The sequence below is a fragment of the Rhopilema esculentum genome, chromosome 14 (assembly GCF_057945365.1).
Source record: "Rhopilema esculentum isolate cy_ngs chromosome 14, ASM5794536v1, whole genome shotgun sequence".
Taxonomy (NCBI): domain Eukaryota; kingdom Metazoa; phylum Cnidaria; class Scyphozoa; order Rhizostomeae; family Rhizostomatidae; genus Rhopilema; species Rhopilema esculentum.
In genome coordinates this window covers 7062059-7082256 of record NC_142828.1, presented here as the reverse complement: position 1 = coordinate 7082256, position 20198 = coordinate 7062059, and the positions used below count along the sequence as shown (strand labels likewise).

The following is a 20198-nucleotide window of genomic DNA, read 5'->3' as shown; positions in this document are numbered from 1 at the left end:
CTAGAAAGAAAATTGCTGCAAAAATATTAGATATATTCGCGTTAATAAACGAAATATGAAATATAATCAGTGCAAACGTCCATAGCGATAAATGAATTGTTTACTGATATTTGATTATTACAGATTTTCATCTGCAGAGCTTAATTTCATCTTTCTTTTAAAATTAAAACCAGTTTACAATTTTTCTAACATTACAGTCCCATGTCTACGCTCTCTTGTCTTGTTTTTGTGTTGCACGACTTCTTGTAATCCCGTGAAGCATAGGGGAAAAATGCATGACGCTGGTCATGGCGGCACGGAATCGCGGGCGCAAATACTCCACATGGCTTCAACATATGCAGTAAAAACTTCAAAGTCAAAGTATAAAAGTTAATTGTTTTCGGAAATCTAGTAGACATACTACTGGATGAAACTTATAAAACAGAAATGCTTGATCAAGGTATATCAAGAAAGAACTTTTAATCATTATTTCAAAACAACAAACAAAATTGCAGGTAAATGTCGAAATATCTACATTTATATAAAATTACAATATTGAGATGAAACATTGTCGCGATAAAAAGAGTAACTTACAGAAAAATATAGATTTTGCTACAAAACGAAACTATTGCCAAAGTAATTGCCAAACAACACGGTTTTTGCTGGTTCTTATCATTTGTTGTGAATGTATTGCCTTTTCATGTAAAATGGAAGAAACTGGCCGCTACTTTTGATTATTATGAATGTGACTTCGTGGTCGATAAGAAATATGAAAAGGCTAAGTTGCCGCGAGAAAAAGTGTAACCTACAGAAAATAATTGATCTTGCTACAAAACGAAACTATTGCCAAAGTAATTGCCAAACAACAAGGTTTTTGCTGGTTCTTATCATTTGTTGTGAATGTATTGCCTTTTCATGTAAAATGGAAGAAACTGGCCGCTACTTTTGATTATTATGAATGTGACTTCGTGGTCGATAAGAAATATGAAAAGGCTAAGTTGTCGCGAGAAAAAGGGTTACCTACAGACAAATCTAGATTTTGCTACAAAACGAAACTATTGCCAAAGTAATTGCCAAGCATCAAGGTTTTCCCTGGTTATTATCATCTCTTTTGGTTGCATTGCCTTTTCATGTAAAAAGGAGGAAAGTGATTTATGACGTAGGCGGTGATGAGGCTGCGCACGTACGAGGCGAAATCTTAGTTGTCGATAGTTTAAGTTTCAAGATGGCGCCAGGGTAAAGCCCTCAGCTGTAGTTAAAACCAGTAAACATTACGTCCGATATGTTAAGATGAGTTACTTCGAAACAACTGACCGAGTTCATCTTTGAGAAATTTAGCGAGTTCAAACTTGCTCAAACTTGTAGATTTTAAATACAGACTGCTGGGAGATTCAGATTTCAGAACCGCAATGGCTGCAGCACCCAAAACAGAACGGAAGGAAATTGAAAAATACATCAAGTTTTTCACTTACAAAGCATTGCAGACTATCGTCCATTCCAGAAGTGGAGAGAAAACAAGGACTTTCTCAAATGCTAATGCAGTCGGAGTTGACTGGTTTAATATTGCTTTGCCAGGAAGTAACATAGGCAATGAAGTGCAGAAGGAAGTTAAGACTGAATTCAACAACAAAATCGCAGTAATTCAAGAGCCGTTATTGCTTTGTGTCTATCTAAAAACTTCAGAAGGTTTTGATAGTCTTCTAGAAAGATGGACATTGAGTTTTAATCAAAAACAGGACCCAAGTGTCAAGAGCCCGATTGCAGTTTATAATAAACTTGCCTTGCTTTTAAAATCACTTGTCAGTGTAACTAGATCTTTGCCATCTTACAAGCTTACACGAAGAAAAGAGAAGGATTTTTCCTTTTATTACAAAATTCTTTCCAAAGGAAGTGGTGACAAAGGTGCAGCGCTTCCAACAGCCACCAAGGTGGGAAGTGTTGGTACACCATTTGGTTCCCTAACTCTTAAAGTTCAGTTTCAGACAAAAATTGATCTTTATTCTCAAAGTAGGCAAGCCAACGCAGTTGACTTTGCAAGGCAGAAAGTTTTGATTAAAATGACAAAAGATGACACTTTTGATTCTCTGGGACCTCTTGGACCAGCTGAAGTTGAAGAGCTGAGAAAAGCTGCCCTTGATGATATAATTGGTAGTACTGCATCACTTCCCACATCATTTACTAATATGTCACCAAAACATTTTGACATCTCTCTAATGCAGCAGGGTATATCAGACTTGCATTTTGATGATGCAACTGAGCTTCAAGCTGTAGGTGCTGTGAATAATGAACATGGTGCATTTGCTGCATTTGGGCATGTCTCAATGGAGAAATCAACACCAGATCTGCCAGACCTGCCATCAACTCCACCTTTCCTTTCTTTCATACAAAGCAAAATAGACGAAAGCACGATATCTCAGTCATCAAAAAACAAAGAAGATAAAGCTGCTGTGCCAGGCAATCTTGGTGATGATAAAGCTAGCACGAATAAAGAGGCTGATGGGAGCTTTGTATCCCTTGATGCTTCTGATCAAAGTGTTGAGCCGACTGCTCAGGCTGTTGGGTTTGAGGATGATTTTGTTCTTGTGGAAGTCAGGCCTGCCTTTGCACCACAAAGTGGCGATGCTGGTCAGCTATATAGAGAATGTCAAAACCCACCATATTTAGACATGTTCAATGAAAAAGCTGATTATGATAGTGATAATGAAGGGAGCATCACTGAACACATAGAGAAATTTGAAAATCAGCTTGCTCAGTACGATGAATTCTTTCGAAACTTAGAACATTTAAAAGTAAATTGAAAAGTTAAGCATTAACAAGCAGTCCTGGCCATAAGTATTTTAACAGAAAAGCGGTAAACAGCTCTTTTAGTATTTTCCAGTTAAGCTATTTGTGAATAAATAAGAACAGAAACAAAAGAACAATTTACTTCAAGGAAAGCAATTTCCTTTTTTGGGTAATTTAGGAGAGCAATCAGTAGCTCCCTTCCAGCATTTGAGGAGAGGCTGGAGGGGGACAAGAGTTATGGCTCACTGCATATGGCCAGGTCTGAACAAGAAACATTAGAGTGTTAGTTGCTTGTCCTCTAAATTTAAAACCTTGTTGAATAAAACCTATTTATTCATCTTGGACATTTTTAATGAAATGTACATATGTCAACGAGATTTCCCTAGTAATCTGTGAACTTCTATTCACTTTTTGTCACTGTGGCAGCTCTTTGACAATCATTTTCAATAAATAGTTAATTTAATCCACAGAATTTTTTACTCTCAAAGATTTCATGCTTTATCAAATATCTTCTCTAAATCTCAAAAAACTTGATTTTTTCAAAGTAATTTAGATAAATGTTACTACTCATTTTATCATCCTGGTTAGATGGATGTGTGTATCAACTATTTTGAATTCTGGCGTTTAACTGAATTCAACCTATTGTTGACTGTATATATTGTTGTCATTTAGGAATAAATGTTTCATCAAAAACACATTTCCAGTCATATTTTCTGACCTAAGCCAACAACACCAGACAATATTAAACCCCTTTTTTAAAAACACAGGAAACATAAGTGAGCTGAATTGACCCCAACACAACAGAAAAATGCTTTGGGGTTTTGATTTTGAACCCACCGCAAATATCTAGAAATACTCTAGGCACTTAGTATTTTGACTACAAAGCTAAGTCTTTATTTTAACTGCAAAGCCTTACTTGCCATAAGTTTTTTATAATACCTGACAGTCTCTTTAGAATTCCCTATGAAATGGGTAGGCATTTCAGCCAATGTTACAAAAGAAATCTTTCAAGGCCATTTCTTTATAATTGATATTCTCTGTGGAAAAATCAAGTACAATTTCACTATAACATTTCGCAATTTTTTTGTAGAAATCAAATTCCAAGCCCTTCTCATAACTTAGTTCTTGAATTTTCAAAACTCCCATGTTTATGTCTCAAGGCCTAAAGAATTTTATAGCTGATATTTTTATTAATTCTGGTATGCATAAGCGGCTTCGAAACATAGAAAATATCTTGCAAAAATTTCATGGAAATAGCTGCCGTACTTATTTAATGGCAAAAGATTTTGCAAAAAGTCTATCAGAATTTATTGCTTAAAATGTATTCAAAATTTCGAAGTTGTCCCAATACATTTTGAACGTCAAGAACTTGTTGTTGTTCAAGTAATACAATTATTTCTCTACCAGTAGTAGTAGAAGAGAAGAAGTAGCAGATCTATTTTGCATTTATTTATCAAATACAAAGTAAGCATTTATTTATCGATATACAATTTAAAATGAACATGGAAACCAATCAAAACCGATGAAATGTATGATGGATTTGAATGAAGGAAGTCAATTTTAATCAGAAAAATTATTTCCCTCATTATTTCGAGTAAGGTTATTGTTAGAAATTTCCTTCCCGGATAATCTTTGTCACCAATGCACTGGCTTTGGAAGCATTGCTGATAATCAGTCTCCATGTTGCAACTTTCTTAAAATTCAAACTGAATGTATTTTTCATTGTTTTGCTCTTTTCTTGATAAAGGATTGGTCAATATATTTTGCATAAATTATCCATAAATGATTAGCTTGTAATTGCCCGCAACTCGCGCGCGATAGCGCGCGAGTGAAGGGCTTATAGTCGACCCCGCGTATAAGTAGCATATGGAAGCTTCAGTTCATGTTGTCAGCACTTTGTCAGCAGATTTTGTCACTTTTCTGCTGCCATGACAACTGTCAATCAATTTCATTGTCAATCAATCGGCTTTGTCGAGGAGGTCGTTAACCGCCACCTCTTTGTGCGGAAGGCAATTATCCTCGGAGCGTTGCTCTGCGAAGACTCTGCTAAAAGCCTTCTTTTTTTGGCACGAAAACGGTGCTGCATCACAGCTCGGTTCTCCGCAATGGGTGGAAGTTTTGATTCGAAGTTTTGGGAATCAAAACCAGTCGAATGCTACACCTTTCTCCCAAAAACTCGAGACCGTACGAGCAAAAGTTATGATTGTCGTGATTATCGCCTGTACATCGCCGTACGATCAATCGCTGTACGAATCCTTTATCGCAATCGATTTTAGCTGTACCCGTTCTATCACGTGTCCATTTTCATACGTCTTTGTTTACTTCACGAAAACAAAAAATAAATGTCAAATCCTCGAAAAACTTCATGATTTTCAAAAGGGTGTTGGACTTAAATCAAAAGCAAACTGAACATCAAAAATTCTTGATAAAAAGAATAGTTTAGCATCAACTACAGTAGCTGTTTTTATAATATTGTGAAAACCCAAGATGGTGTCTTCTTCGAATGTCCTGACCTAAATTTTCAAAACAATAATTATCAAGGAACTGATTGTTTGCGGGCAGTACTAGCAAGAGCTATTTCTAGTTTATAAGTTTATTGCGGCTGACACGGTTGACGTAGGAATCGATGATTACCCATAAATTAAATTGAACCTCGCTTTGCCCTTGACGCGTGTACTTCACAGCCTCTCTCTCCTTGTTCAACGTAGGCCATCATGGCGGCCAACCAAAACAATCGGGAAAGAGGTAATCAGCCAAATTATGGACAGGCAGGACAGTCGCCATTCTTTAACCAGTCTCTCGGTGGTGGCCTTACTGTGGATAGCTTAGCTGGCCCTAGATTATTCACTCCGATTCCATTATCAGCCCCCGCGAATCCGTCCACTCCAATTCAAGGAAGTAATGCAGCAGGTAAATTGAAATTGTTAGAAGGAAGAACCGCAGGATACGCTGTCCGCCGGATTCTTTGAATCTATTTAATTTATTTTGAAAATTTCTCTCATTGGATTCTCCTCGCCGTTTTGCTTTTTCTCTCCTCGCCGTTTTGCTCTCCTCGCCGTTTGTGTCCTGAATTTCATCTTGGCAAATTTAAAGTTTACTTTAGTTGGCAGTTCAGTTAAAAAAGTAATTGCTTAGGCTAAACGGAGGATTTATGTGGATATACACAAAATATTTGCAAAGCCAAATTGCAAAGGGCTTCTTAGGTGGGGGTACCTAGGTAGGGTTTCAAAGTGAGTAAATAAAAACAGACAGTATCAAAATCTGTGATGTTTTGATACTTCTTTAAAATTTTATTCATATTTTCTTATTCTTTTAAATTATATTTAATTATATTATATTAAGTATTTTACAAAATCAGAGACCCATTAAGTTTCGTTATGAGGGTATTTTATAATGTAATGTCAATGATCCAGCTTCAAAATGCTGAACTTGAAAAGTTTTTACATAATTTCAACAATCAAATGCCTGTTTCAAATTATTTTAAAATCTCAATGTAGCTTTCTTCAAAATAATTTTATCATAACAATACAAGGCCCAGACTGAAAAGTTTCTGTTAACAAGAAAAACAAAGAATACAAAGTCTCTAGTTTGTAGGAACTGCCTTTTCCTAGAATTTTCTTTTTCAGAGGGGGCTAACAGTTTTATATTATGTACTTAACAAACATATTTAGAAATTCCAAGATGATATCTTTATGTCCCCATCATAAATAACTCGCTTTTTGTCACTGGTTTCAAATTATCTCTACCAAATGAATCCTAAAACTGTTAATATTCCAGCCAATATTGAGCCACCATCGCAAGCTCTTGGGTATACAACCTCATCTTCAACTCTGTTTGCATCACCATCCGTACCACCATCATCAGGATTTTTACAGGCTTCATTCTCACAACAAGAACTGTTCACTGCACAAAATAATCAGAACCAAGATCCATTTGCACAAAATTTTGTACCCCAAGAAACCCAACAACCCCCTGTCCAGACCTTCAATGAATATCAGGACCCGTCATACATGACACCACAGTTATCAGATGCCCCACCACCAAGCCAAGTTTATGATCAGTTTGGAGCAAGTCCAGGTATGCAGTACATGGAGACTCCTTTCCAAGATTACCCACAGAGGCAGACAGATCAAGGATCATTTCAAGATTTGGCAGGAAATATGCATAAGCCAACACAAGTAGTTTCACCACAGCCTAGCCAAGACCTGTATGGTAGGCCACCACAGCCTCAATTCTATTCTCCATCTGGGCATCCTGTCCAAGCACCAACATACTTTTACCAACCTATCCAGCCACACTGGTTTTATCACAAAGGTGGCAAAATCTGGCTTCCCTTTTCTTATGTTGATTCTAGAAACTTAGAGGCAGCTTTCCAAAGTAAAGAAAGGACTGTCATTGCCACAGATGGTGGTCGCTTTGATGTTGATATTGATTCAATGAAAAGAGAGGCTATCTATTGGGTGGAGGCGAGAACTGAAGTGCGTCGCTGTTCTTGGTTTTACAGAGGAGAGGGTGACACAAAGCTGGTTCCATACTCTGAAAATATGGCTGAGCTGCTAGAGGTATTGCTTATTGGTATCATCAATAACTATTTAACGTGGAAACGGTTCTCTAGAAACAAGACTTTAAAAGCAGATAGTATCACATTTACCGTTATGACTTTTCTTAAAATCTTTTCAAAACTTTTGACTCCTTTTTGGTTTGAGCTTATGTATATCATTTTTATATATTATTTGGAGCTTTTTAAACTTGCTAAAGTTGGTTTTAATTCAGAAAAAAGAAAAATACTTAATGGTAGCAAATCTGAATATAGTTGCAAATATAAATCTAATTGTTTTGGTTTTAGAAAGAGTACAAGCTTGTTGCAACTACTGGTGCATGGAACAAAAAGCTGGATTTAAAAAATGGAGAATCTGTGATTTTCCATAATCAGAATGTGATTGTACACTATTTACCAACCACAGATATGTATGACTGGACTGGAGAGGATTCTAAATCAAGGCCAAGGGTTGTACGAAGAGGAATAACAGACATTGTGGATGAAATTGTTGAGGGTATACATATTATATTATTTTAAGTATAGGTGCCTGGGGTTTTGGCAGGCTGCTGCCGTGCCAAATTGTTTGAAAAATTTGCAACACAAGGTTTGCGCTTCACAATTTTGCTGGAATGAGAAGAAATTCGTGGAATGAATTTCTGTTTTCCCATCCTTTTTATGCTGGAGGATGTTGACCTATGAATTTTTACAATTTTTCTTGAAATATTTATAGGTATAACCTATATCATTCTCAGGACTAGGCCAAGGACCTGGTCTCAGTCATTTTCAATGTGAATGATAACTTTTTAACTAGGAGCATTTTACTGCATCTAGCTGAGCGCGAAAGCACATAAAAGTATATTTACTCATTTCATTTTGACATGGTGAGCAAAAAAATGCACCAGAGACGCTAATAGTACAAGTTTTGATTGAGGTTTAGTGTATCCTTGCTGCTGCATTGCACCCATATGGGAATTATGTCGTATTTTTTAATCCTAGGTGAACCCGAACAAATCGATCACTTGGTTTTTGTAGTGCATGGAATTGGCCCTGCAGCAGATTTGAGGATGCGACCATTAGTTGAATGTGGTAAGCTTTGATTGGTTTTGTTATAATACATAAGACTCTATGTTTCATAATCTGCCCCTTTTTACCTTAGTCAGTGCTGGAATAGATGTGGGTGATATTGGTGCAATCGAAATCATTCACATCACAAATTTACGTCTTGCCTTTGTTGCTACCTCTATTTGTAAAATTTTCAATCTAATTTCGAATAAAAAAATTCAGATCCCAGTTCAACTTAATAGTTATAATCTCATACCAAAAGTCGAATTTTAACTACTTGAATAATATTCAAAAGCCTTGCACTCCCGTTGCTGTTTGAAAATATTTTCCCTGGCAAAAGAAACACAAATTATGTCCTTAGTTATTGTGTCTAGCAACTCGCACATATGCATAAGTTGAATTTCCTCTAATTCTATGGCATTTTGCTGATTTCTCCTGATTCAAATAAGGCAAAATTATCTGTTGCTTTGAAGTATTTCCCTATTTTCCTTGCCTCTAAATTTCATTTTCTTCATAGATGGCTTTTTGAGCCTAAAGATTGCTAATGTCATCTTAATTTTATTCCATACATGCTTTCTTTTGTTATATATTTACATTCCTGTCACTGTCACAAAGACCTGCGCTGAAAATTAATGCTTTGCCTTCCTTTAGTTGATGATATGAGGCAGCAAGGTTTGCATTTGTTGGGGACGCACCAGTTTGTTAAAGAGGGAATACCAGTGGGTCGTGTTGAATTTCTTCCTATCGAGTGGTATTCGAATCTTCATAGTGATAGGCATGGAGTAGACAAGTAAGTCAAATCTTTGGGGCACAATGCATGCTCACTTGTGTAACAGATTTACCTTAGCTCGCACAGTCTTAGATCAGAGATGTGCAACAATATCCTATCAGACGAAAGAGTTACTGTTGGCCAGTGCTTTATGGGCATAGTTAAGTTCTATTTGGTCATTTTGCATTCAATTTTGTTCCATATGTATAGACTCTGCCATGGTTTCTTCAATGAGCATTTTGGCTTAGTTACTCAAGATTTCACAAACATTTGCAGACTTCCTTAACATCTTCATCGGTGTAATATCAGCACCATGGTGCACCAAGGGTTTTGCGATAAGGCAGAAAGAGAGGCAAAAGAAAGATGTTATCTTGAAATGCTTATAGTGAAGATACAATCTCTCTATTTTATAGGTTCCATGAAAACCTCTACCTTGTCCTATACCTTGGTGAGGATAGTCCTGCACAATCCAAAGGTTTAAAAGCACTTGAGCATGCCGTCCCAAGCATATTCTATGCAAAGTTTTATAGTAGTTGACGTATTGTGGAACAAAATAATTGTCCTTACCGTTAGTAAATTTTTACTGAGTCTCATTTCCAGGCACAAACCATGCCTGCATTAGAGGTCCGGTTTTTCATCTTCAAGCTCACTAAATTTTTTCTTGTGTCTATGTTTTAGCCGATTGAATGCGATTACCTTATCAAGCATAAACAAATTCCGGAATTTCACAAATGAAACGCTCACTGATATCCTCTTCTTCACAAGTCCTATGTATTGCCAGGTATTTCCGATTTTTTCAATTTTTATTTGTATGTTTTGGTCTCAATCTTTTAAAAAATGAAATCAGTTAACATTTTGCTCACTTCATTTCGTCGAACCGCAATGTTAGCATGAAAACATTTTTTAATGGTTATTTACATTTATTGTACAATATTAATTAAGAAATGTTAAAGAAAGAAGTGTAATTTTTATTATTATCGATATCCTAGGTATAGATCTTGATAATTGGTTATGTATAGTATTATGTCATTTATGTATTCGTGGTAAGGTCGTAATTTCTCATTACATGTCATAAATTTATCATGTACTTCCTCTATTCACATAGCATCGTTTTCTAAATGTAAGTATCAATGGGCAAGAACCTATATAATGAATACTTTGCATATGAAGAAAATGAAGTCAAAATGTTTATTGACAACGGGAATTCACAAAACAGTTTGATTCAACGAAAGTGATAGCGACTTGAATTCGAGTTAAAGTGGTCATAATTTATGTTCGTTTTAACATCTTATACCCTAATCATTTTCAAAGGACTGCGTCATGGGACCTTTATATTTTTATTGTTTGTCAATCGTTTTCTTTTTGCCTCCTAAATCAGGCAATTTGTGATACAGTGGTGCAAGAAATGAATCGTTTACTGCTTTTGTTCACAAGCCGAAACCAGTCATTCCAGGGTCAATTATCCGTATGTGGTCATAGTTTAGGTGAGTGTGTTAGCATTAACCTTACTGTTTATACGTGTCGTTGTCTGTAAATTTGAAGTGCCTCTTCGACGCTTTAAAATAGTATTTTAATGGGCCATGAAAGTTTTTAAGCAATTTTTCTACTTAATTCTATCTAATTGTGATTGTATTTAATTTGTACGTTTTTCATTAGTATGAATCTTTTTTCTCGCCAATTATATTATATGATAGTATACTCTATTATGTAATATTTTGAATAGAGTGATCGCTCTTACACCTTGAAACTACAGCCGTGAAATCAACTGAAAACTGAAGAAATAAGGTGATTTTAGCCAGTGATTCACTATGGTATTTGAAAAATAGGGTAGCTTTCAATTGGCTTGACTACTGGCAATAATGGCAATAACTGCTGTATTCCTGGGTCAAATGTTTTTTACTTTGTGTCTTGTAGGTTCGTGTATCCTCTTCGATATTTTGGCCAACCAGGTAGGTTTCTTTTGAATTTTCTTGGGCTTACTTTTATTCATATTAGGATTTACGAAGACTTTTTTGTTTAAAGTAATGTTGTACTCTGAGGATTGTCAGGCAAAAAGTACTTCAATGTACTATGTTTTCTTTTTCTTTGTTATTTAATTATTTTGTGGTATCAAGCCTTCTTTGGCTAGTCTGCAATATCTGTTTCCATCATCTACAAAGTGTATGGCTGACTCGGCTATGGTGATGTTGTTGCATTAATTTTTTTTGTGAGTCGTCGTTTGATCCTGTAAGATTAATCACAATACTGTCCAAAACCAAGGCAGATATCTTCAATGTAAAGCAAAAAGTTTTCAAAGGATGCGACGTTTTGAAAGTGGGAAACAGCTATTTCAGATTTTGACTGCTGCTCTTTTTTTTCTTTATTTATTCCATTCTGGTACAAAATCTAGCCACACTAAATCTCATTAAAAAGAACTTCTTTAAATATCAATTGCACAATATAGATAATACAATGTTGCATATGTATTGCTGGCAACAGTGACAAGTACAATTGAACGATGGAAATTTTGAAAAAGAATTTCTTTGTATTTTTAAAATTGGGGAATAAAACTGAGTTTCATGTTTAGCTACATCTATATGGCACAGTGTTAAGTCCATATATTTTGTAATGTGGCTTGTTTTATTTTAAATTGGGAGTTTCAAAACATTCAAATCCTATGTAGATAAAAGGAAAAGTGTTGCTCTGTTTTTAAGGTGTTGCACTGTACTTGATGGCTGACATTTGCCCAATACAAACTTTATATTGAATGTCAATGTCTTACGCAGCCAATCCCTTATTTGACGAAACACCAATGATTATTTTCTGCACTGATATGTCGCCTCGTTGTACGAATCATAAAAATCTTAGCCAAATATAAAGTGGTAGAACAATTTTGTGTTGATTAGATTAATTCGCATTTGTTTATCAAAAAGTGCTCAATTGAACGAAACCCGCTCCCGATTGGCTGCTTTTTGACCAATCAAGGTCCTGTTACCAAAAAGTAGACTGTGGGGTTTTAGCAAGAAGACGGTGCCTGTATGGCTAAATCAAATATTTACTAATCAGTTGTTATATGACACTAATTTTGATGATGCAGGCACTGCAGAGCAGGGGCTTGGGGCGGGGGGGGGGGTTTACTTTAGCCAAATGCAAAATATTAAAAATCCTCTTTTTATTTGTTTTTAGCCTCCACATTCTTTTTAGACACCCCTCCCCTACTTTTCTCAATGCTCCGCGGTGCCTGTGATGATAATACTTTTCAAATAGTTTTTAGCGCATTATACTGCCTGTTACATGCGCTAGCCAATTGTAATTAGCAATCAATCACTGGATTACATTATCATTCCAGGTTAATATTGAAACGGCTGACGACACCAGAGAGGTTGTAGAGGAGATTCTTCATGAAAACACTAGTGATGAAAACACCGAGAGGTATGAAATAGCTGACAAAATCTGTCAATTTTTTGAAAATGTTCTCCTCTACCGCTATTAATAAAACGTTTTTACACAGAAAAATTGCACATGAAAGGGAAGAAGTATTACGATAGTGTTCATCAATCTTGAACACTGTTTTTGTCTTTAACTCTTTTTATTTTATCTCTGAATTTTCTTTCAAATATCGTTTAGGCAAAGGCTCTACAGATTGTCTTCGTCTTCGAGACCATCTGTAGACGCAAGCCTTATAAGATTCCTAAAGTAGCCTTCTGAAGAAATGGGAAAAAACAAAGAATTGACCATTTAACTTGATTGACTGTTATTTTACCCCTTCCCGTAGTGTCTCTTCTTATTTCCTAATTTTTCAAGATAAATTATTAATGGAGTTCTAATTGGTTTTCTAATAATGTTTTGTCTATCGGTGGAAAAATTTTTTGGCAATCAAAGATGGCAATTATTGGCTTATCTGCAAGCTGTACTGTCATCTTTGTAACATTGTTGGAAATGAAGCAAAAAGTTAGGTTCTTTTTTATCATAGGAGACAAAAAGCAATTATTTCATCTATAAGCTGGAAGAAGCAATTATTTCATCTGTAAAGATTTGTAATTGTTTACGATTAATTTTGCAGCTCACCTGTAGACGAAGACTTTGTGGAAACACCAGTTGCTCCTCCGCCAGTTCTTACTCATTCACTTTCACAGACATATGCATCCACTGTGCAGGAGGACTCAATACCTGATATCGAAGATGTTTTGAAAAAGCTCAGTCTGTCGGACTATTTATCGAAATTTCACGAAGAGAAAATTGATACAGAGACACTGGTACAAAGCTAAATGTTTTTAGACGTACTTTCAACAAAATCTCTTTTGATCTCTTGGAAGGAGACCACTGTCGTCTTCTGAATTAATCAGCCATTTTAGAAATTTTGCCAGTCGAGAAAGTAGTATAGTGGATTTCAATTCCAGTAAATACTAGCTACACTTTTAGACAGTACATTCCTAAAATGAGGTTATTGTTTTGTCGTTTTTTGTGAGCAACATGAGCTGGAAGTTCAACTATACTTCTTAAGGTGGAGTACAGAACCCAGAAACTCCCCCGAATCTCTCCTCGATAACAGGGAAGGCATGTTATTGCGTCGTGTTATGTCGAACAGACTCGGTCCTCATTTTCGCTTCAGTTTCTTTTTCCTTTCCTCGTTTTGTTGACTAAATCACAATACTCCAAGCTAATTGACAGCTTAATGGAAACGTTTTCTATCCTTTATGAAATTTATTGCTGCTGAAGGTGTATTCAATCCCCTTTGAAATCAGTATAATATGAAAATGTAATCTACGAAATATGTGTATCGAGATTCATTATTCATAATTATCTAAGGAGGCATACTGCTATGAAGGTGCTGCAGTTGAAATAAGACAAATTCAGAAATGACAGAGAGATAAGATATTTACCCCACTTCTCTATAGTAAGATCTCATCCTGAATGGTCAACAATTTTTACACATTCATTCAATATAGCTTATTCTGTGCCAATTTTCTGTATACAGTTCATTTCTTTCAGTAAAAAAATGCAGAAATATACCTCTTTGAGAAATGAAATACTTGAGGATTTACATAAAGTGTTAGCTATGTCATATGTTAATTATATTTGTTTTGTAGTTGATGTGCTCTGAGGCGGATATGAGGGATCTGGGGATACCAATGGGGCCAAGAAAAAAGTTAATGGGATTTGTTAGAGAGCAAGCACAGCATCAGGTATGGAAATTTCCAAGGAATTTTAGTCTCTACGTCTAGTTGAAAATCGTTTTTAATTTGGGTGAATGATCCAGTAACATTAAAGAAAGTTATAATAGTGATTGATGAAAAAATAGTGTCATTGAAAGAGTATTAATGTTATCAAAGAAAAAGTTTCCAAGGTATTTTAGCCCCCACATCTGACTAAAAATCGTTTTTAATTTGGGTGAGTGATCCAGTAACATCAAAGAACGTTATTATAGAGATTGAGAGAAAAATAGTGTGATTAAAAGAGTATTAACGGTATCAGAGAGAAAGTAGTTCTAGAATTTTTTGGCTTCTTGATATTCCAATTATTCAGTTGCTATTATATTTTTTTATTCATTTTAGTACATTATGGTTTAAAAATATTGAAATTGAATCATTAAGATTTCTGTTTCTTGATTTTTGATTCATTTTACTTGATTTGTATTGACGTAGACTCCAGGTTCTTTGTTGTAATTTTTTTGCTTTTTAGGACTTTATGTCGTGCCAATGTCGTTTGATTTTGCTAACTGTATTCTAAGAAGCTGGGGGATGTCAATTCCATCCCCCTTTCCAGCATAACGACTTTTGTGTCAAACAAGATGATTTTGATATTACATTTTTATATCTATAAGCAGTTCTTTCTTTGATATGCTATTTTTCCAGGAAAAGAAGAAAGCCGCTGACACAAGAAGCGAGCCTACTCCCAAGACTGTGGCAGCAGCTTCGAATTCTGCTGCAACACAAGCTTCCGCAGCGCAAAAGTCGGTTATTACGAAAGGCACCCAAACGTATTTATTCCGGTCATTCTCTTCGGCTAGCGTTGAAGTTGCTTACGAGCGTGGCGTGGCGGGAACCGGACAACCAACGGTCCACTACTCTAAACTGAGCTTTGAGCCGGTAAACATGTTTGCACTTGGCTCTCCCATTGGACTTTTTGTGACAGTCAGGGGCGTCACATCTTTTGGAATAAACTTCAAGCTTCCAACTTGTAACTCGTTTTATAACATATTTCACCCGGTAAGTTATTTGCATTTAAAATCGCAATTTAAAGGTAGAAATCTCATGGATGTTTATAACCTCTTCAATCTTGTACGGCCATGAACAATTATCTCTCTTTTCAAATGCAAAAATTTTTAAAGCAACTCTATATTATATTTACATTTAGCAAAAATTTATATAAAACTTAAAATCGTTCTTGTATTAATCAAATAGCATTTTGTAGTTTTGTTTTTAAGATTCATGTTAAATGCAATAGGGTAGTCACGATATTTAGCTCCCTCCTGGTATCATCTTCGTAGTGTTGCAAAGTAGTTTGTCAGTTAGTAATTCGTTAGTGTAAGCTTCTATTTGGGATGGAAAAATAACAAGAGAATCTTTCCTACAACTTGTAACTGAGCGTTTAGACAACTAAAGGTTCGCTAACTCCCGTGACAAAAAAACTACAAAGCCATTTTTCAATTCAAAACATTGTCTGTGCTTTATGCAAATTATATCTTAGCATTCACCCACATTGACTCAAAACTCATTTTTTTCTATATAAACATAAATTTATTATAAGAGTTGAAAAATTTTCTTGCCCTCGCATAAATTGTAATACTACATTCAATGAAACACTGCCAAATATTTATTTCGTTGTCCTTGATGTCTTTTCATTTTATTCTCTTCTTTTACATGTTCATTCGAATACAGTACGACCCGGTGGTAAGTACATAAATATAATTATTAGTAGACGGTTAAAATTCGCATTTTGCTCAAGTAAGAAATTCTCGACAATGATTTGACTATTTTTTTGTTCAGAGTTTGTCTTCTCACCAATCATGTATAATTTCTTTCTCTCTTTCTCTCACCACTAGAGTCTTTAAACTCTTGGTGCCTGTTTTTGTCTAAAATCGCAACGATTTTTGGTGTAAAAGTTTCGACTCATTATTGTTTATTGTTTTTCTATAACTTCTTGATTTGACGCTTTTGATTCCATTCTTCATCTTTTCGAATGCCAAATCTAAGGAAACTATTGATAACCAGGGTGAATTGTGTGCAAGCTTCTTTCAATTTTCGTTTAAACTACTTGATGTCTTTCTGAGCGTTCCTTCTGTCATTTTATTCCAGGCCTATAGAATCGAACCGCTTGTCAACCCAACAATCGAAGCTCCTCCAGTGCTTATGCCCCACCACAAAGGAAGAAAGAGGTTCCATTTGGGTAAATATACTGAAATTTTGATAAAAATTTCTTCTTTGCCGGTGTATCTTTTAGTGCTCGATGCCGTATAGACAGAACTGTGCACGCTTTCGTGTATAGAATAGAAACATTTGCCTGATGATTGCACTAAGTGTGAAATCAGTTGTTGCATATTTAAACAGTACTGTAATATACACCAAAAAGTACTGAAATTTTGAATAGACGTTTTTGCTTAGTCATTGTAACCATTTTTCCATTTACGTTTCTGATTAAATGACCCGTCCTTTAAATCTTGCGTTTATTGTTTTCCAAGTGAAAGATTCAATCAATAAGTTTATTGAATTAACAGGTTCTTTATTTTTGAAATCAAGACACAGTGAAAATTGCTTTCGAGTTTTTATTGTTAAGACTCTAAACGTTGCTCGTATTATCCTTCGCCGTAACCTCAGTTTTCGGACTGCATGATTTGAATGAAAGAACTGCTTTAAGTTCTCAGGACATGACCGGATGTGTCTATTCTGAATAGGCCGTCTAAAATTGCCTCGGCTTTCTTATTCTTCCTTGGCTTGCAAATTTTGAAGACTCTATAGACTTCTAAAAATGTAAATTAAACTCCCTGCTTTGTAACCCTGAAAACGTCCCCAAAGGCAAGAAAGTCGATTCTTACATTGCAGTTGAACTTGTTTATACGTATAAAACGTTGTTTTTCATGCAGAACTAAGAGAAAACTTAACGAGAGTCGGTGCAAATCTGAAGCAAGGCTTTATTGAAGCAGTTCGAAGCACGTGGGAAACTATAAATCATTTCGCAAGATCTCATCGAACAGAGGCACTGGATTCAGCAGAGGACGAAACAGAGACTGCGGTCGTGAAGCCCCTGCAAAATGTGAACGAAGAAACTCAAGTTGAACACCAAGAACCTGAGCGTATGTATCAAACCTCCATAGTCTTCTTATTTTATTTGTATTGGGAACCGAAAACAAAGCAGAGAAAGGCAAAGTGACTGGAAATTTCTTTTCCATTTGAGATTTTATTCCCTGCTCTGCCTAGTGCGCTGCAACAGCAACAATTTTTAGCATCTAAAAAGCCAGTAAATAGATTTTTATCATACTTTATATTTTTTTTGCCATCTCCTTTTCCCCTTCACAACAATGCATCCATTTTACCCCGGTCATTTTTTCATTCTTTCTCGCAGCCATTCCTTGCGTTCACCAGTATGTTATATTCCTACTTCAGTTAGTTTTATACCTTATGTATTTGATCATGTTTTATTAATTTATGTTCTCTTGCTGATTATTGCCTATGATTCTAAATTTCAGCTCAAATCGAACCAACTGGCCCTGAACTTGGTTGTGGGAAGCTAAATAACGGCAAAAGGATCGATTTTGTACTACAGGAAAGACCATTGGAAAGCTTAAACGAGTATTTATTCGCCCTAAGCAGCCACACGTGCTACTGGTAATAATTTCTTTAAAGTAAAGAACGTTTGTTTATGTCATTCTTCATATAGCTTGCGAATTTCGCTGGGTGTTTGCCATTCTCAGCGTAATATCCATTTTTCCCCTCCCCTCTGAAACCACGAGATTTCATATTTACACATATTCTTTTTTTTTGTTTTAGGACCTCAGAGGACACGGTGCTCCTGATGCTGAGAGCAATCTACGGAGCTGAATGAAGAGAACTGAGGATTTGCGTTAGTTCCCTTAGAGCCGTATAACTCATTGCAGATTTATTTAAACCTAATTGGGCTGGATGCCAAACTTATGCAATGCAGATTCTATTCTCCATACCTAACACTTTTGCCTGTTTCCATGGCAAAGTTTCATAGAACTAGAGGTTTTAAATAAGACATAATATCTTTGTACGTATTTTGTCTTCATTAAGTTTTAAAATGGAGTTGTGGTTGGACATTAAGTTGAACGCTGCTGCAGTTCATTTGATTTTCTTCGTCTGCAGTGTGCTTAAAATTGACTTCAGAATTACAATGGACAATGGCTACAGATTACAAAAAATCACAGCTCAAGAGAAATTTTCTTCATGTCATCGACAAATAAGATACTACATATATTAGCGATGTATGAATCATCAACAAAAATGGTCCAGTTACATTACAAGCTGAAATATAGGAGCTGCAACACAGCTTAAAATGTTTCTTCAGGTTTGGGTGGGGAGGTACTTAGTAAAGAGGCAAATAAGCAGAGAAGATATTTTCAGTTATTAAATTCAATATGTAGAGTTTTTCATCGCAGATATATAAGTTTAGCTCTTCAGATTATGTCTTTTTCGATCTAATCAAATTGTGAATTTTGCATAATGTTCGCCGATGAATTAGCCTTAGAAGTTATGAAAATATCCATCATTCGCAAACACATTGTTACAGAGAATTTTTCTATATTTACAAAAGTATGGTAAAACAATAGTCTTTGATGTCATGAAATGAGGTGCTATTTTGTTTGCATCGACAAATCAAAACTTCGATGAAACCCTTTATAACCGGATACCTCTTAAAAATAGCACCATATTAATATTGTTCCAAAATCTCTTTCCTTTGCCCCAAGCCTTCTGCAGATAACCCCCAAACAAGGGTTCCTCTCTAAGACCGACACCTCACTGCAGCAGGCAATTCTCAGCAACAGACACCTCCTTACAAAGGACATTTCCCTATCGTGCAGTAGCGAAGGAGCCATTAAATTATTTGCTCTTACATGTTGAAATTGCCCCTTTTGGTTTATAAATTTCCCTTTTGCCTGTCCCTTAGTTGCCGCACCCATTTCCCCATTGGCAAACATGACCTTACGCTCTCCCTACCACGGACGCCTCTCTTCAACAGAAAATCCTCTCTTCGTCCTCTGAATCTCCAAAAGTTTCACTGTACCTTGTAGCTTGATGACTCAATGTAGCATAAATAGATATATTTAGAATGTTTAGGTCGTTCATTATCTTGTTCCTATCTGTTATATAAACGATTTGTTATCAAATCTGGGAAAAGCAAATAAGCTATCGTTTTTTCCACGTGAGCTCTTGCCTGATTCAAGAATGAAGTAGCATATCTGCCTCCCCTTCCCGCAGCCTCGAACTACCATGATTGCCGCTACTGCATGTACACCATGTAAACTATCGCGAGTTTCTCTAAAACGAACAGGACTGTCGCAATTAGGGGGTTTTTTCTCGCAACAGCGATTTGCTCGATTTCTTATGCCGAGAGTCGTCACACCGCCACACCCCCATTCCCAATACGACGACCCTGGGAAAAAAGTCATAAATTGTTTTATTGTCGAGTGGTAACATGATGAACTAGCACCCGTAGCAACCTTGGATTTGTCATCTTTTGTGAATGTAAAAAGACTTTTGAATTTCCTCTATATTCCATCGGACTCCTAACTGGATACTAAACTAGAGACAATAGAATTATGATGCATCAACTGATAAGCATTCACTTTTGTGGTTTGACAGCAACAATAAGCGTCGCATGACGTGAAGCGAAACGGTAAGCCGCCGAATGAAGCTTGGGTGTTGGGGCATTTATTAAGTTTTCAGGGGATGTGGAAAGAATATATGATATTTTTGATCGAGAGTGTAACATAATGATTAAAGCAGAGGCACTGCCTCGATATTTTGCTCCAACCCGAGTTGTGGTATTGTTGTGGAAGACGGAGGGTGTACACCGCATGTCACCGCAAGCACATGCTTATTCTGCCACAAGTCGTTCCCTTAGGTT

At 36.0% G+C, this 20198-nt stretch overlaps 2 protein-coding genes across 2 annotated transcripts; both read left to right on the top strand.

Moving 5' to 3' along the window:
- Window positions 1-1186: 1186 nt before the first annotated feature.
- On the top strand, window positions 1187-5308 carry LOC135695850 (autophagy-related protein 13). Its single transcript, XM_065215035.2, has one exon. The coding sequence runs from the start codon at window positions 1389-1391 to the stop codon at window positions 2775-2777; it is 1389 nt and encodes a 462-aa protein (XP_065071107.1). The 5' UTR covers window positions 1187-1388; the 3' UTR covers window positions 2778-5308.
- A 136-nt stretch (window positions 5309-5444) lies between these two features.
- Window positions 5445-19476, top strand: LOC135695849 (triacylglycerol hydrolase DDHD2). Its single transcript, XM_065215033.2, has 17 exons — window positions 5445-5673; window positions 6541-7325; window positions 7610-7817; window positions 8300-8389; window positions 9017-9155; window positions 9813-9915; window positions 10513-10618; window positions 11049-11083; window positions 12463-12545; window positions 13177-13369; window positions 14204-14299; window positions 14969-15322; window positions 15995-16006; window positions 16412-16502; window positions 17197-17406; window positions 17800-17938; window positions 18101-19476. Exons 1-17 carry the CDS (start codon window positions 5478-5480, stop codon window positions 18153-18155), a joined length of 2895 nt encoding a protein of 964 aa, XP_065071105.1. The 5' UTR covers window positions 5445-5477; the 3' UTR covers window positions 18156-19476.
- Window positions 19477-20198: the final 722 nt, after the last annotated feature.

Coding starts and splice junctions, on each gene's coding strand:
- LOC135695849 (XM_065215033.2), top strand. CDS start 5,478: ATGGCGGCCAACCAAAACAATCGGGAAAGAGGTAATCAGCCAAATTAT. Junction 8,390..9,016: donor GCGACCATTAGTTGAATGTG/GTAAGCTTTGAT, acceptor GCCTTCCTTTAG/TTGATGATATGAGGCAGCAA. Junction 17,939..18,100: donor AGCAGCCACACGTGCTACTG/GTAATAATTTCT, acceptor TTTTTGTTTTAG/GACCTCAGAGGACACGGTGC.
- LOC135695850 (XM_065215035.2), top strand. CDS start 1,389: ATGGCTGCAGCACCCAAAACAGAACGGAAGGAAATTGAAAAATACATC.